Below are 15,378 nucleotides of genomic sequence, written 5' to 3'. Positions count from 1 at the left end.
GCCACTCGAGGCACATTGCTTGTATTTACGGGCTTCTTTCACGCTCGGAAAAAAAAGCCTTTTATGTAGCTTGTATTGAGCAACATAAAGCTGCATCGTGAGTTTTTCATGTCTCATCGACGCTGTTAATCTAATTATAATATTAGAGAAGTTGAATATTTATTGAAGACTAATTAAGTAGTTAGGTTGAATGCAAGAAAAAACCTGTGTATATCAATGCGACGGCAAACAACATTACCTTGGTTTTGTCCAGCTAAGTGGCATTTGCACATTTCTAAATCTTTGTGCATCATAGCTGGGACCCCTGTATAAGCCCATTTGCTGGCACTTGTATTCGGCGGACATAAGTGATTCGTATATATATTCACTAATATATGCATCAAGCACCAGCAGCAGCCGGGTAGGCAAAGAAAGCTTCCCTTTATTAGAGAACTTTGTTGATTGAAGATGACACTTAGCCTTATTCACGAAGGACAGAATAATGGATGGTTACAGTTCATAAACCGTGGAGAATATCAATCTCCTGGGTGAAACTCCGCAAGCTCAGGAGGCGCCTGCGCACAATGGCGGTAGACAGCCTGATCCCCTCTTGGAACTTACAGGGGGCCGACCGCAAATATCGAAACCGGGGCAGTTTGCGATCAGGTGCCGCGCATTTGGAGGCACGTCACTACTAATGTGGTATTTTGTATTTTCCCTGTCAGATTCAATCCTTGGAGGTGCTCCCAACAGATCTGCTAACGCGGTCCGACCATCAGTAGTCGGTTATTTTTCTGACGCTTTCTTTCTCTCTTTGACGTATATACACGCATCCACGATTCTCGTCCTCGCGCAGACCGCATTTCCTGTTTTAAATGGTACTTCGCGTGTAGCTGTTGCGACTTATGATGCAATGTACATGGTTCTCAGGCGTTGGACTGAGGTTCAAATCACGAGGAAACCCAGACTTCAGGGGTAGAGTTCACGATTCATGTGGTATTTTAGCGCTCTTTATCACGGACCGACCGCTTTCGCTAATATGTCCCGCATTGAGATGGACAGAGATTCTCTGTTGAGAAGAAATGTGGCGTAAGTGCTTCTTGTTAGCATGGACCCAGTGCTGCTCTGAAATACCATCGCGACTTCGCAAGTAGGAATAAACCGGAATTCGTGGAACCACCGGCACGAGACTCAAACGTACATTTCGCCCCTTCATCGACCATGGCGTCGGCGGCACGTCCTCGCTTGCGAAACCCGCTCTCACGGCCGTGCTCACCGGAGTGCCCTGGAAGAAATGCATGTGTCGCACTACGGCCTCGGCCAGAGGCCACAGGAGCAGCAAGCACAGGGCCTCGTCCAGGAACAGCGTCATCTGCGGGAGAAGGCAGCGTCGAGTTGCCCGAGTCCGTTCCTGGCTTGACGCTTCGATAACGGAACCAATGAGAGGATGTTCTAACGTCGCGAAAGTCGAGCTTGAGTGATAGATAACGTTTCTGCGAACCCTTCCTGGAGCCTGAAGTATTGCTTGTTCGTAGAATATAAGTAACCATTTTATAAGATTCAAGCACTTGCGGTCACAGGTGCCTCTTCCCTTGAGATCTCGTCACCCGGGGCGTTGACTGAATAATTTTGCTATTTCGTCCGTTCGCGCATTGCAACAATGTACCCCATTAGGTCTGGATAGGTTTCGGAAGTAATTTTTTACAATGACAACCGCTTGATGAGTGAGTTAAGCATAGCTATCGTCGCCGCCGTGCTTTGCAATCTCCCGAACTGTTCTCAAAACTGCTGCGCCGTTTTGAGAACAGAACTGCATAGCCACAGTGGTATCAGAGGTAAATGCGCATGTGGTATTAGTACGTGTCGCACAACGTTTTTGCTGTATCCTGCTTGTTTTCAGGGGCAATTAGTTCATACGCGTTTTAGAGCTTTAATACGACGGGCTTCAACATGAACTAAAGACGGGGCAGAGAAGTGTGTTCTTACCGCGCGGACCACGTTGCAGAAGTGTTATCTAGCAACGGAATAGGCGTCGTTGAAAACCGAGCAGGAGAGAAAGCAGGGTGCAATATAGAAGACACGGACCCTGGGAATACTCGGTGTACTAGTTGGTTCATACTTGTTGTGAAAATAGAATGGGAAGCAACACGAGGAGCAGGACTCTTGTTAATACTTCATGTAATATCGCGTATTACTACACCACAATAAATATTCCTATACATTTTTTTCCGTCTACGTAACGTCTGAGCAGCCAGGTCATCATCGTGTAAGCACGCGTGGTTTTCGGCTTCATTTCGGGCACTTTTTTTTCTTTTGTGTTTGACATTTCGCAATTTACTAAACATCGGTGGATCCGTATCTGTAAGCTTTGGAAGCATTCGTAGGTCGAGCAAGAAAATTACCTGCCTCCACGAAGTTCGTAGCTGCGGGTGGTGCCTGGTTGGAGGCTGTTCAAACGATTTTACATTTTACAATGAAGCTGTTATTGCGAGTAGAACCGCCAAAGAATGGTAAATGCCAGTTTTCACGGTTTTATTAAAAAAGGAAATCATTCACGAAGTCGATGCTTTGAAGATATGTGGAGATTGTTAAGTTCAATCAGAAGGCAAATGTTGAAATATTTGTGCCAATTAGCGGTCGAATGAAAATAGTTAGGCACTCTTTTTTTTGGCCCATATAGAAACATATATTTATTAACGCCTGCTGCCAGGCTAGTTGGTACATGGCTTTTAGAAATCGTTTTAAGCGTAAGAAATAATGAGTGCGCCTGTCCATGGTTTTGTTCTGTTGTCTGCGTCTTATTTTTTGCGCCGAGAACCATTTGTTATAAAAACATATGAATCGCTTCAATTTTTGTCTCATTTCTGTGGGCGGACTAAACATAGCGTAGATTTCGTATTTTGAAGAAATAAGAGCAATTCCGTGTGTGACGTGTGTTGAGAGTTCGAAGTGTCTAAGGTATTATTATGTGCTTTAAATATAAATACAGAATACTCGTTGTTACTCAATCTTTATGTTTTACACAAGACATGTAGTTGCTGTTCCTTGGTGAAGTTTGCGAAGCACGAGAACTTTATTTAGTTGAAGTAGAAAGAGTCTCGAGTGACACGAACGATAAATGTTTAATCCCTAGCTTAATTACAGCCTTTGTAGAAAGACGCTTGTCTAAGCGTTCCACAGTGGCATACTGCAGCAATTCACTAGGATAACTGCACAAGCCGCAGGCTTCAAACTTGATGAAATTAGTTGGAAAGTTAAGTGCAGTGCGTGGCAAAACGGTGGTTTTTCTACTTTAAATAGAAACGGTACAAATAATTGTGGAACCCTCGGTTCTTCCTTACGTTTATGTGGTTTTCCTTGAGTTTTTGGTAAAACAGACAACTTGTTTAATTCTTGTGGAAAAAAACGGGCAGGCTATGGCTAATATGTCTACGCAAAGTTCGCAATATGTGGAATAATTGCGGCGTTCATACTAAATTGCGCATGTAAGTGCTGCCGAGCGTGAAGAGTGTTTCTTTTTTACGAGCGGTGAAAAACTTGGCCGATGCCGCCACGTGTCTACTTATTCCTCGGAGATCAAGCGTACCAAACATATGTCGGCCACAATGGAAACTCTGTGTGCGAAGGTAAATGCGTGTGGATCAAATACAGCTATTGCGGAAAAAAAAAGGTTGTGAAAAAAGTGCTCCCGAATATCACGCTGCCGTTAGTAGCTACGTTTCCCAATGCACGGAAAGAACAGCAAAGTTCCACAATCTTTATACTTGACAGAAATTCCGGGTGCTCTAAATGCAATGTGTCCCTAAATTTTAATTTTACTTGCCTAATCAGGAGCGCTACGAATTATTCACGTATCTTCGTCTTTTTTGGTGTTTTTATGCCTTGTACGAAGGTCGCCCTGTGTCCTCGAAGAACTAAGAGAGGCACCTTGTCTCTGCTTGGTGAAAGTAAGGGCCTGGCAATGGGTGATGTTAGGCAACGTTCAATGTGGGTTGGGTTATTGCGGTTTCGCAATAAATTACGAATGCAAGCGCTCTAGAGCATTATGCGTGTGCCGTACGAGTGGCGCAAAATGTAACCCATGCACTGCCCTGACATAAATACAAACGCCACCGAAATTGAATTTATCAAAGATGTAGGGGAAGCTTTGGGGCATTTTTGTGTGAAGTGAAATATCTGTGGATAAAATGCACCCTTTTAAAATATATTCTTGAAACATGTGCTTGAAACTGTTGTGTAAACTCTTCATGATACGTTTCCCACTGTCCCGAGATTACATTTAATAAAAATTGCATTTAGATTACATTTAGTAAAAATAAGGGGCAGGCTATGGGCAACGTGAACGTAAAATTCATTGTGTTTCCACTTGACTACGTCCTCTACAATAACTTGCTTGATCGAGCGCTCCGGAGCATATATATATAATGAACTTTTACGAGCGGTCCAAAATTTTGCAAGCAGCCGTTGCATACCTACAGGTGCTACCGAGATAAAGTTAGCAATGATATGCGGACTACAATGTAAGCTTTTGTGCGACGTTCAATGTACGTGCATCAAATACAACCTTCGCAATAAAAGCATTTAAAAATGTCACGAAATGTCACTTCACCGTTATTAGGTACGTTTCCCGATGCGCGGAAAGAACCCTGCGTTGTACAATCTTCACATCTAATAGTGATGAGGGGAATTTCGCATGCAATGTGTCCCGAAAGTTTAACGCTACGGGCTTAAATGAAAACGTTACAAAAAATAAATGACTTTTCGTTCTCAAGCTATTTCCCTGCGTGCTACCGTGTTCGTTCGATGCCTTCGGTGCACCAAAAGAGGCAACGTGTTTCTGTTCAGAGAGAATAAGAATAAGTTAATGGGTAGTGTGTAGGCGAAGTCTCAAGTGGGTGGGCTTATTGGGGATTTCACAATGGATTATGTATCCATGCACTCGGTTTTGTTACAATTGTTTTACGAAAGCGCAGGATTTAGCCCCTTTCACGGGCAGAACCGCAAATGGCACCAAAGTTACATTTAGCAAAAATGGGGGGCAAGCTATGACAAACAGTTGTGTGAAGCTAAATGGTTGTGAAATAAATAAGCACCTTTGCTATACATTTGAACAACTCTGCGAAAGTGCCATACTACCGTTATGATTTAATTATTAATAAAATAAATGATGGGGTTTTTCGTGCCAAACCATGATCTGATCATGAGGCACGCCGTAGTGGGCGACTCCAGAATAATTTGGACCATATGGAGTTCTTTACCGTCCACCCAAATCTATGTACACGGGCGTTTTCGCATTTCGCCCCCATTGAATTGCGGCCACCATGACCTGGATTCAATTCCGTGACCTCGTGCTCAGAAGCTCAACACCATAGCCTCTAAGCAATGACGGTTAGTAGAAAAAAATTGAATATTTGTTATCTACAATACGATATTATAAAATTGAATACCACTTAAATAGCAATGACACCTTGATACATACTAAAAATTTGGCGTATTCACATATCTCTAATTATTAGCATCGCTGTCAGTTATGCATAGGGTGTGCGAATATTTGAAAATTTCAAATAACGAATCAAATAGTCACTATTAGTAAATGAAATATTTCTTGTATACTTTTCGAATATTTCAAAACATCTAGTGCGCCCAAATAAACCTGGATCAAAAGTACGGTAAATTCTGAGCCTCGCGGGCATAGTATGGACGTAATACATGAGAACTTGCGTAGTGGAGCAGGCTACGTCACTTAGGTAGCCTTACTTTTCAGGCTGTACAGAGATCGTCCGCACTCTCTGAAGAGCCCTGTGCATGCTAAGAAACTACTTGTTGTTTCTGATCTTCAATTCGTGTTTTTAATAAACAACCCTTCATAACCTATTATGCAGTGATAGTTAATAAACAACCCTTCATAACCTATTATACAATGATAGAAGCTTGCTAACCTTAAAGATTATCTGATGTGAACATCATTTTGTATTAATGATGATAACGACTACTCATTATTCGAAAAAAAATCGAAAACTGTTAGATATAATATGTAATTCAATTCACTTTGGGCCCTATTCGATTTGTACTCGATGCGGTCTAAATATATCCCTATTCGCGCGCACCTAGTTATGTATATTACCTCGAAGGTGAAGAGCACGATGACGGCTAGCAGGTTGCGGAAGCTCCCTCCGAACAGCTCAACGACGCGGCTGGCGGCCCTCAGGGTCAGCGCTGACGTGTCCACCACGCTGACGGCCAGGTGCAGGCACAGTAGCCACAGGAACCGGGGCTGCGCCACGGAGGAAATGGAGTCGTGACACGTGGGAATTGGTTAAGACGGGCAACGTCTGCCAGTTGATTTGTTATTAAGCACGTTTGTTGACCTCTGCATCAGAAAGCCACTGATTTCTAGGCAGGGACAAAGGATGGCCGCGTGTAGATGTGAGAACTTAGAAACACAAAATTGACATTCTTGACAGGCCTCCCAGCCGACTTCGCGTCATCGCTCTCAGATCCGGGTGCATCAGCTGCTTCGCTGGGCCTACCGCCGCCAGGAGCTCGAGCCCCACTGTCTTCACAGTCCACCTTCTATCCAGTCAGTCATGACCTCGGATTCTCTCGATCAAGTACTCCCGTCAACGCCACCAACCCCTCCACCTCGAGGTCTCCGCTCTCAAGCTCCGGGAATTCTGGTCGTCGGACTCGGAACTTTGGTTCCTTACCATTGAATCCTTGTTCCATCGCCACAGCATCAGTTCACTGTTGACCATATTCGACCACGTCGATGGAGTGCTTCCACCTACTACTGCTGCGGTTGTTCGCGATGTTCTACGCTCCTCACCGTCGACCCCTCCTATGACCACTTTAAGACAACGCTCACCCAGCGCACCACTTAAACGGAGTGACATTGATTACAGCAACTTCTTACATTGGAGGAGCTCGGTGATCGCAAACCTACCGACTTATTGCGTCGCATGAAAGCCTTTGCTGCAGACCCGGTTCCTTCAATCGACTGCGTACTTCTCCAGGAACTTCTGCTGCAGCGCCTTCCACCATAGGCGCGCATGATCCTGACCACGTCTTCGTCCTCGACGCTGGAATCTCTTAGTTGGCCGACAAGATTATGGATGTCGGTTTTCCCTACGTGGCCGAAGTTCATCGCCTCGCTGACCCTCCGACCCACGGCACTGCGGCTGGCGACAGCTATGCGCATCTCCTCGAAGCTAACGAGGAGCTTACACGACAAGTAGTGCTACTAACAGTTGAGGTCACTGCCATTCGAACACGCCGGCCGCTTTCTTCGTCACGACTTCATAGCCCCAGCCCCGGCCACTCTGGACGCCACTCTCCTCCCCCCGTTACGCTTTACTGGTACCACCGTTTCTATCGCTCACGCGCAAACCACTTCGTCAATAATGGCGCCGAAATTTGCGTCCTTTCTCCTACGTTGGCTGAGCGCCGCCATCCTCCCGACTCACCTCCTCTCACCGTGGTCAACGGATCGACCATCCGGAACTGCGGCTTAAACTCGATGACTCTTGATATCGGCTTCAGACGTACCTTTGGCTGCACTTTTGTCATCGTGGCCGTGCATAGGCACATCATCGGAGCCGACTTTCCCTGACACTACAAGCTCGTTTTCGACGAGCGGCACAGCCATATCTTGGACTTCGAGACGAGCTTAACTGTACAAGGCGGTTCCTGTCGCGCTCCACCGCTCCGGCTTCAGTAGGTGCACTTGGCCACTCCCGAGCCTTGGTCAGTCGTCATTGCCGTGTTTCCGGACGTCTTCCGACGCCCTCCTTTCAGTCTTCGGTCGCTTACTAAGGCTGCGTTCACATTTGGTGTCGGAGCAGGCGGAAGCGGAAAAAACTTGACAAAATCCGCCCGCCTAGGCGGAGAAACGGGCGGAAAACCAGGCGGCGAAAAAATCGGTCTCGGACCCATTTTTTCGCCCAGGCGGAGCGGAAGGACGTTCCGCTTTACCGGAAGCTGCAATCGCATGTAAACATCCGGTCGTAAAATTTAACATGTTCCATTGCTCATTGCCTATTTTTAGAAAAAGCAACTAGCCAAAGCTATCGAAACTATGTCTCGTTTATCTTCCGTGGTGGACGAAAGTTAAAAACGACACGCGCAGTTGCGCGAAATGGTAGCTTTTAGTAACTGATGGGTCAATGAATGAACGTATGTCTTGAAATAGTGTGATGAACAGTGCCACCACGCGGACAAACGTACGCAAACTAGATAGATGTGGGCGAAAGCGGAAGTGGTTTCCGCTGCAGTGGCGAAACAAATGTGAACGTTTTGTACATGCGCGAAAAAGATTATCCGGCCGCTTTGGCTTTTCCGTCCGCTTGCGGTTTGCCAAGTGTGAACGTATACCTTTACAGCATCACACTTGATATCGTCACGACTGGCCCCCTCCCGTGTTTGCTCGAACTCATCGCCTCGCGCAAGGATCGTCTAGCTGTCGCCAGCCAAACAGGAGTTTGAACACATGTTTGACCTTGGCTTCATATTTAGTCCCTCCTCCAGTCCTTGGGACTCGCCACTCCATGTGGGGCTCAAGAAGACCGATGACTGGCACTCCTGCGCCGATTGCCGTGCTCTCAACAAGACCACTCAGCCGGGACCGTACCCAATATCTCGCATTCACGATTTTACGCAGCCACTGTATGGCTGCACCATTCCTAGCAAGGCCGACCTGGTGAATGCCTACCACCCTATTCCTGTGGAACCCTCAGATATCCCTAACACCGCCATTATAACACCGTTCAGCCTGTTCGAATATCTACGCGTACCTTCCGGTCTTCGTAATGCGGTCCACACCTTTCAGCGTTTCGTTGACCGGAGGCGCTGTAACGTAAAACTATGCCAAACATTTTTATTCTAATTCTGCAATCAGCCCTCCGCGATTGGTCAAAAACTTTTTTGGACCAGCCCCACTTCACCTGTCTATCACACGACGTCACGAAAACTGGGATAGCTACCCACCTGATATGACGTGCACACAATGAATATGCATGATTTGACCGAACAAAAAAGAATTGTTGTTTCTGATTCGACACCTTTTCGGCATAAGCCCTCGGTTATTGGTGAAAAGCTTTCGGCCCGCACGCAATTCACTTGCCTGTCACGCGACGTCACAAAACCGCAAGAATTCACCTCGTAAAGTGGCGTGTACTACGCGTTAAAGATGCATTATTATGCCGAACAAAACTGAATTTTCTTCTGAATAGCCACAGGCTGCCCCATTCCAAAAGGAATCAAAAATGGCTGCCGCCGATCGCTCAGGCACTGGCGACTCGCACCTGCCGGAGAGCATGGATTTAATTGCGTATAATAAAACTTTTTTGCGTGGCCATGTAATGTTCTCGAGTGCTTTCGGCACGTTTAGGATCTCCTTCTGCCAACTCGTCTTTGCTGAGGATTAATTATAGCGTTGTTCTTAAGCTTCCGTTGAAAGCCGCCGCGATTTTCGACCAGCCACCGCAAGCTAAGTAAGGGAAAGCGCACCAATCTCAGACGCCGGCGCCGCCCTCTTCATCCGGTTATTTATTTCCAGTGCACTGGCGGAAATAATCGACAGCCTCTCCACTTGAGCGTGCTCCTCGCCTGCTGGCAGCCAACTACAAAGAAAAAGCCGCTCAACGTAGGCAATGGTATTCGTTTTCAAGGCAAAGGAAAGTGACCTCCTATAAACTAAGAGAGCGTTTGATTGGCCTGTTCAGACAACCCTGTTGGTGACCGCCCGATACTTGCGTCGGTGGTTACACAAATTTGACATCAGGAGATTGGAATAAGACATTGAAATAGATTTACGTTATACGGCCCCAGGTATTAGGCGGCTTGACATGCTTCTTTGCCTATCTTTGAGGCATCTTCGTCTACAGCATCACAGCCGAGGCTTATTAGCTCCATCTACGTCAACTGCTCGCAAGACTGAGCAAGTTTGGTCTTGTCGGTAACGGTCCGAAGGGCGAGTTTGGCGTTACGGAGTTGAATTTCTTCGGCCATCACGTCAACGCACACGGCTTTCGTTCACTCCCGACCCGCGTCACAGCCATCCGTGAATTTCCTCAGCCATTCAACCCCAGGCAGCTGTGCGAATTTCTTGGCCTCGCCAACTACTACTGAAGCCTCATTCCTCGCTGCGCCAATATACTACAACCTCTCCACGACCTTCTCGCGGTCCTCAAGGCACCGAATACACTCATGGCCTAGAACGACAGTGTTGACTGCGTTTAGAGGCATCAAAGAAGCCATTGCCAAACGCACGCTTCCTATCCACCGCGTGCGTTTTGCACTACCGCTATCCGTGCTTCGCCATTCGTCCAGGTCACGGCTTCTTCGCTAGAAGCGGGGCTATTTAGTGCACTATTACGTGCAACAATGGCCCGGTCACAAAACACGACGAGTGCACACCAAGCAAGCTGACGGTGCGCGAGAGGAGGAGGAGGAGGAAAAACGTTTATTTAGCTCTAGAAAATTCTATGAATTTCGCGGAGTCAGATGGTGTCTTCCATCTTCTTGGCAATGGCCGTCTGCCCCTAGTCCAGGGCTCCGCTGGATGCCGCTGCCAGCTGGGCCCGTCGGATCAGCCCTAGTTGGACGTACTGACGGTCGCTGGAGAGCATTCCTTCCCATTGCTCCGCACTCGGGTTTGGTATTATTGGTGCCGCATTTGTTTTCTGGCAGGCCCACGTTATATGGTAGAGCGTGGGTGTGTCCTGGCACCATGGGCATTTGTCACTGTATTGTGTGGGTTGTATTTTGCTGAGGGTGTTTAAGTTCGGATATGCACCCGTCTGTAGCAGCCTCCAAGCTACGGAGTCCTCTCTAGTGAGAGACCTATGCGGCGAGGGGTACCGCTTCCTGCTGCCCTTATAGTGAATGTAATCGGTGGAATCCGGCTTCCGCCTGATTGAGCGGGCTCGGCTAAAAATATAGTTTGTGAACACCATGCACCAGCGTCTGTCTGATATTTCTTCACCCACAGCTACCCTCCTTAATTCGATATTTCAGCGCAGCTGTATATGTGTTTTCATTTCGCGATGCATCGAGGCAAAGAATTTGAGACCGAAATCACCGCACCGACTGGCAGTGGCCAGTAGCGTCAATGCCTTCGCAGGAGGAGGAGCCGTTTAGGAACGTTGGCATGATGAGTGGCGCGAGCTGTGGCACGAGCGCGAGGGTCAGTATGAGAACGCTGGCGTGACGAATGGCATCGGAGCCAGCTGCGGAAGAAGACGATGAGGAAGGCGCGAGAAGTGCAGCGGCACGAGCGCGTTCGCGCGGTTACACCGAGGAGCGCCGATGCTCAACCCAGGGACAGCCGCCTAAGAACTGAACTCTAACGGAATCGATTGTTAGACTAATAGTTTTGCATTCCTGATGAAAATTAGTGCAACAAAAAGACAAGGCACATAGGAATGGAATAAAACGAAACACTTGTCTGTACTTTCCCTTCGCGCGTATGCCTTTGTGTGTTTGTGAACCCACTTCCTGTGCAGTATGATTACGGTACTATATATATATATATATATATATATATATATATATATATATATATATATATATATATATATATATATATATATATATATATATATATATATATATATATATTTATTTATATATATAAGCAAGAACGCAACGAGCGCAGAGCCGTCCGAGCACGTGCAGCGACGTGATACCCACGGTGGCTGCGGAACTAGGACGTAATTCCCAATATTTACCAATAGTTTTTTTTATGCAAAGCATAAGGTCCTGCGGAACCGGGAACTTCGCTGCACTTAAAATGTTCTCACAAACCCCACCGGCAAACTCGAAAGCGCTGGAAGTATCGCGAACTCACACTCAGGAACCAGAAGGCCACCTGGTCGCAGTCAGCGAGGCCGAGCAGAGGCTGAACCACCAGCGGCAGCGAAGCTGTCACAGCCAACGGCAGCGTGTCCAGTATCCACAGGCACGTCATCAGCGCGATGCAGAACACGTGCTTCGCGTCCTGCGCACCCCGCAGCCAAAGATATCGATCAGCTGTTCTTGCTGAGCCCAAGACTGTATGTGGAAGAGCGGCCTATAGCCACCAATTCCGGCACCATGATCGCTCAGCTGTATCATGTAGACGATGGGTGGTACATGGATTTGTCTAATCTGGGTGCTTGTGGCTTTAGATTCCTTTAGATTCCTTCGTGGCCTTATTACGCTTGATCCGTTAAAATCGCAAAGGAATCTCATTTTTTCCCTAGACACGTGATGACAATACGTTTCAGCACACATGCATAGTCATAGCAATTTGCTGCAATTCACACGCTATATTTTGTTGAAAATGATCGATTTACAAGGTTAGAAAACCGTTCGAAGCCATGAGGACGGAGCTTGAGCGAGTCACTGCAGTGCCCACTGTTACCCTACTGCCCGAACGCCCACACTTGCGATTCCTGTAGACATAGTCACCGGAATAGTCCTTCGGTAAATTTTGTAGGAAACATTGTATGATAGCACCAAGCAACCCGTATACCGCACGTAACGGCGCCCATGAAAGACCGGGCTACTGCTGATGTTGTTTCTTACCAAGTTTACGCTGGTTCCGATGCCAGGTTTACGCATTGGTCTCGGGTCGTGCCATGGGTGTTTACAAGACTCCAGCTAAGGAAATCTATAGTCAGCACTCGGGTACTTCCTTCGCGACGCTTGCCAAACGGTTTCAAAGAGTTGCTCACAGTCGCGCCAGTGAGTCACGAGCATGCGTGCGTTCCGAGTGCACATTCGTTCAACGTGCAGCTGACTCGCTAAGGTGAGAGCAGCTACGTGGTAATCTCGCATCGTTATCAGCCGCACCTGTCTTCGTTCTTGACACACTACCTGGATGAACAGCGCCATGAATGTTGCTGCGATGAGGGTGCCGTCGGCGGCGCATTTTCTGGCTCGCACCGACGGGACACCCGGCTGGGGGCAGCGACATCGGATCCGTCTGGCTAGCGATCCTAGCTTGCCGCCTTCATCGTGCAAACAGGGGAAAAAAAGAGATGCGGTCTAAGCGCGTTTGAAGGCACTTTGGATAATTTTCATAAAAATGTAGACGATTTCAACCTTGTTGGTCACGAAGAACAATTTTTTCGCATTACGCGTCACACGCGTTACTCGTAGACGTGGGACGTTCCCCATCTGCGGCAAGTTGCTTTTCATCTATTTTTATTGCCATTAGTTTAACATTTCTTTAATTCGCTTAGTAAGTACATGTAATTTCCCCTATCTTTTCCTTGGTGCCCGTGTTCGTTGGTTTTTCATGATATAAGACACAATTCAGGTAGTAAAATAACGCTGCTGTTTAAAAAGCAATAACAAGTACATCGAACCGCTTTATAGCTGAACAAAGATATTATAGGTCGACAATTCTGATTATTTGCCTTGGGCCCTTAATTAGACGTTACACTTACCACAAATATTACCATGAACGGTTCCCAGCCTGGTATCGACAAGTACAGCGACATATTGAACAGAGCGGTGATTCAAAATTGCTGAACAGACTGAATTCCTAGCTCATTGACAGAACATCTACATAGAAGCATTTTTATAGCGATACGCATTTTTACAGTTTATTATAACCTACAATATATTGCATCATGTACTGCAACGTACACTGAATATTTGCAATCTGATATGAGGGTGAGTGAATATGAGACCTAAAGTAATGCGAGTTCTAGAAGGCAGTCGAAGCAAAGTATAGCATCCATTATATACGGGATGTTTCTGCAATGATTTTAACCAATCTAAAAATCACGCATGGCAAATAGCACGATTCTAATTCTTGAGCAGGACTGCTAAAAAGGGACGTTGTTTTAACAAAAAAGTTCAAAAGCAGAACTGAATGACCAACAAAAATTCAATACTTAGGCGTAGAATTAATAATCTTACGGCAAATGTTGCAATTTACAAATTGTAGCCGAGACTTCACAAAGTCGATCCGCTTAGAACAAATTTTCAGAATGACACCAGTTTCCAGGTATTAATTCCCTAACTTTACGAGTAGATACATTGGCACTACAGTTAAATTCGCGCTTCTGCGCATAAAATGGCACTTTGTTAAAAAAGTAAGTGGGATAATTGTGCCTTCTCACCGTACGTTTGATGACGCATATCTCGTAGATGGTGCCATCTAGAAAGTTCTATTCAAATGCGTATGCCTTGCCGTCTCACCAGCTGCAATTCGTAATTGCAATGCATGCTGTAAAATTATAAGTTAAAAGTTAATTCATGTTTTTTTTTTTAGTTAGCCGATTACACATTTCCATTTCTCGTGCAATTAATATCCGCCTCATCGAGTACATGAGCTCAAGGACCATAATTTTGTCACCACAGGCGGTTCTTAAAAATTGCCTGAGGTCCTCGCAGAAACAACTCGTATGACTGCGGCGCGAAGTACCATGCTTCAGCATGTATAGCATATGCTGTACATGCTGAAAAATGGTACTTCGTGCCTTGCGTTGATATGTAGTGTATTTTCGCGGCGCGATTTTTTGTAACTGCGAGACTGCATTAACATTTATTCGAAAATAACGAAGGCGTCTAATACTGCGCCTTTTCTGTCAATACTTTAAGGAAAATAGCTTCGCTTACGTGCACAAACTTAAATGCGCTCTTCTAGTATAGGGCCCTATAATGTAAAAGTATTCCAATATGTTCTTATTCCAATCTCCTGAAGTCAAATTCACGTAACCGCCGACGCAAGCATTGGGCGGTGATCTGCAGGGTTTTCTAGACAGACCAATCAAACGCCTTCCTTGTTCATAGGAGGTCACTTCTATTTGCTTTAAAAACGAATAGCATTGCCTACAGTGAGCGGCTTGTTTTATCTAATTGGCTGACAAGAGGCGAGGAGCACGCTCAAGGGGAGAGGGATTCGATGGGGCCGAGCCAGGGCACTGAAAATCGATCACCGCATCCAGAGGGTGGTGCCGGCGTCTGTGATTGGTCCGCTTTCCCTTGCTTGGCTTGAGGTGACTGGTTGAAAATTGTGGTGGCATGCAACGGAGGGTTAAGAATGCCGCTAAAATGGATCCTCAGCAAAGAAGAGCTGGCAGAGCGAGGTCGTAAACGTGCCGAAAGTGCTTGAAAACGTTACACGGCCACGCAAAAAGGTTTATTGTATGCAAATAAACCCATGCTCTCCGGCAGGTGCGAGTAGCCAGTGCCTGAGTGATCGGCGGCAGCCATCTTTTATTCCTTTCGGAACCGGCCAGCCTGCGGCTATTCAGAAAAAAAAATTGTGTGGTATAATAATGCATCTTTAACGCGTACGCGTCACCTTGACGCGCTGAGTTTTCGTGGTTTTATGACGTAGCGTGACAAGTAGGTGAAGTGGCTGCAGCCCCAAAATTTTTTACCAATGCCCGAGGGTTAATGGCG

At 46.4% G+C, this 15,378-nt stretch overlaps 1 protein-coding gene across 1 annotated transcript in view; it reads right to left on the bottom strand.

Moving 5' to 3' along the window:
• Positions 1–15,378, bottom strand: part of LOC139056971 (sodium-dependent low-affinity dicarboxylate transporter 1-like) — a 53,180-nt gene that overhangs the window by 32,820 nt on the left and 4,982 nt on the right. The window contains exons 3-6 of the mRNA XM_070534755.1: positions 12,835–12,968; positions 11,825–11,974; positions 6,104–6,253; positions 1,256–1,351 (exon numbers count right to left, since the gene is read on the bottom strand). Of these exons, the coding sequence (XP_070390856.1) occupies positions 1,256–1,351; positions 6,104–6,253; positions 11,825–11,974; positions 12,835–12,968 (530 nt within the window). The remainder of the gene's footprint in view (positions 1–1,255; positions 1,352–6,103; positions 6,254–11,824; positions 11,975–12,834; positions 12,969–15,378) is intronic.

The sequence above is a fragment of the Dermacentor albipictus genome, chromosome 3 (genome assembly GCF_038994185.2).
Source record: "Dermacentor albipictus isolate Rhodes 1998 colony chromosome 3, USDA_Dalb.pri_finalv2, whole genome shotgun sequence".
Lineage (NCBI taxonomy): Eukaryota > Metazoa > Arthropoda > Arachnida > Ixodida > Ixodidae > Dermacentor > Dermacentor albipictus.
The sequence above is the reverse complement of the archived record's forward strand: the minus strand, read 5'-3'. Positions and strand labels throughout refer to the sequence as shown.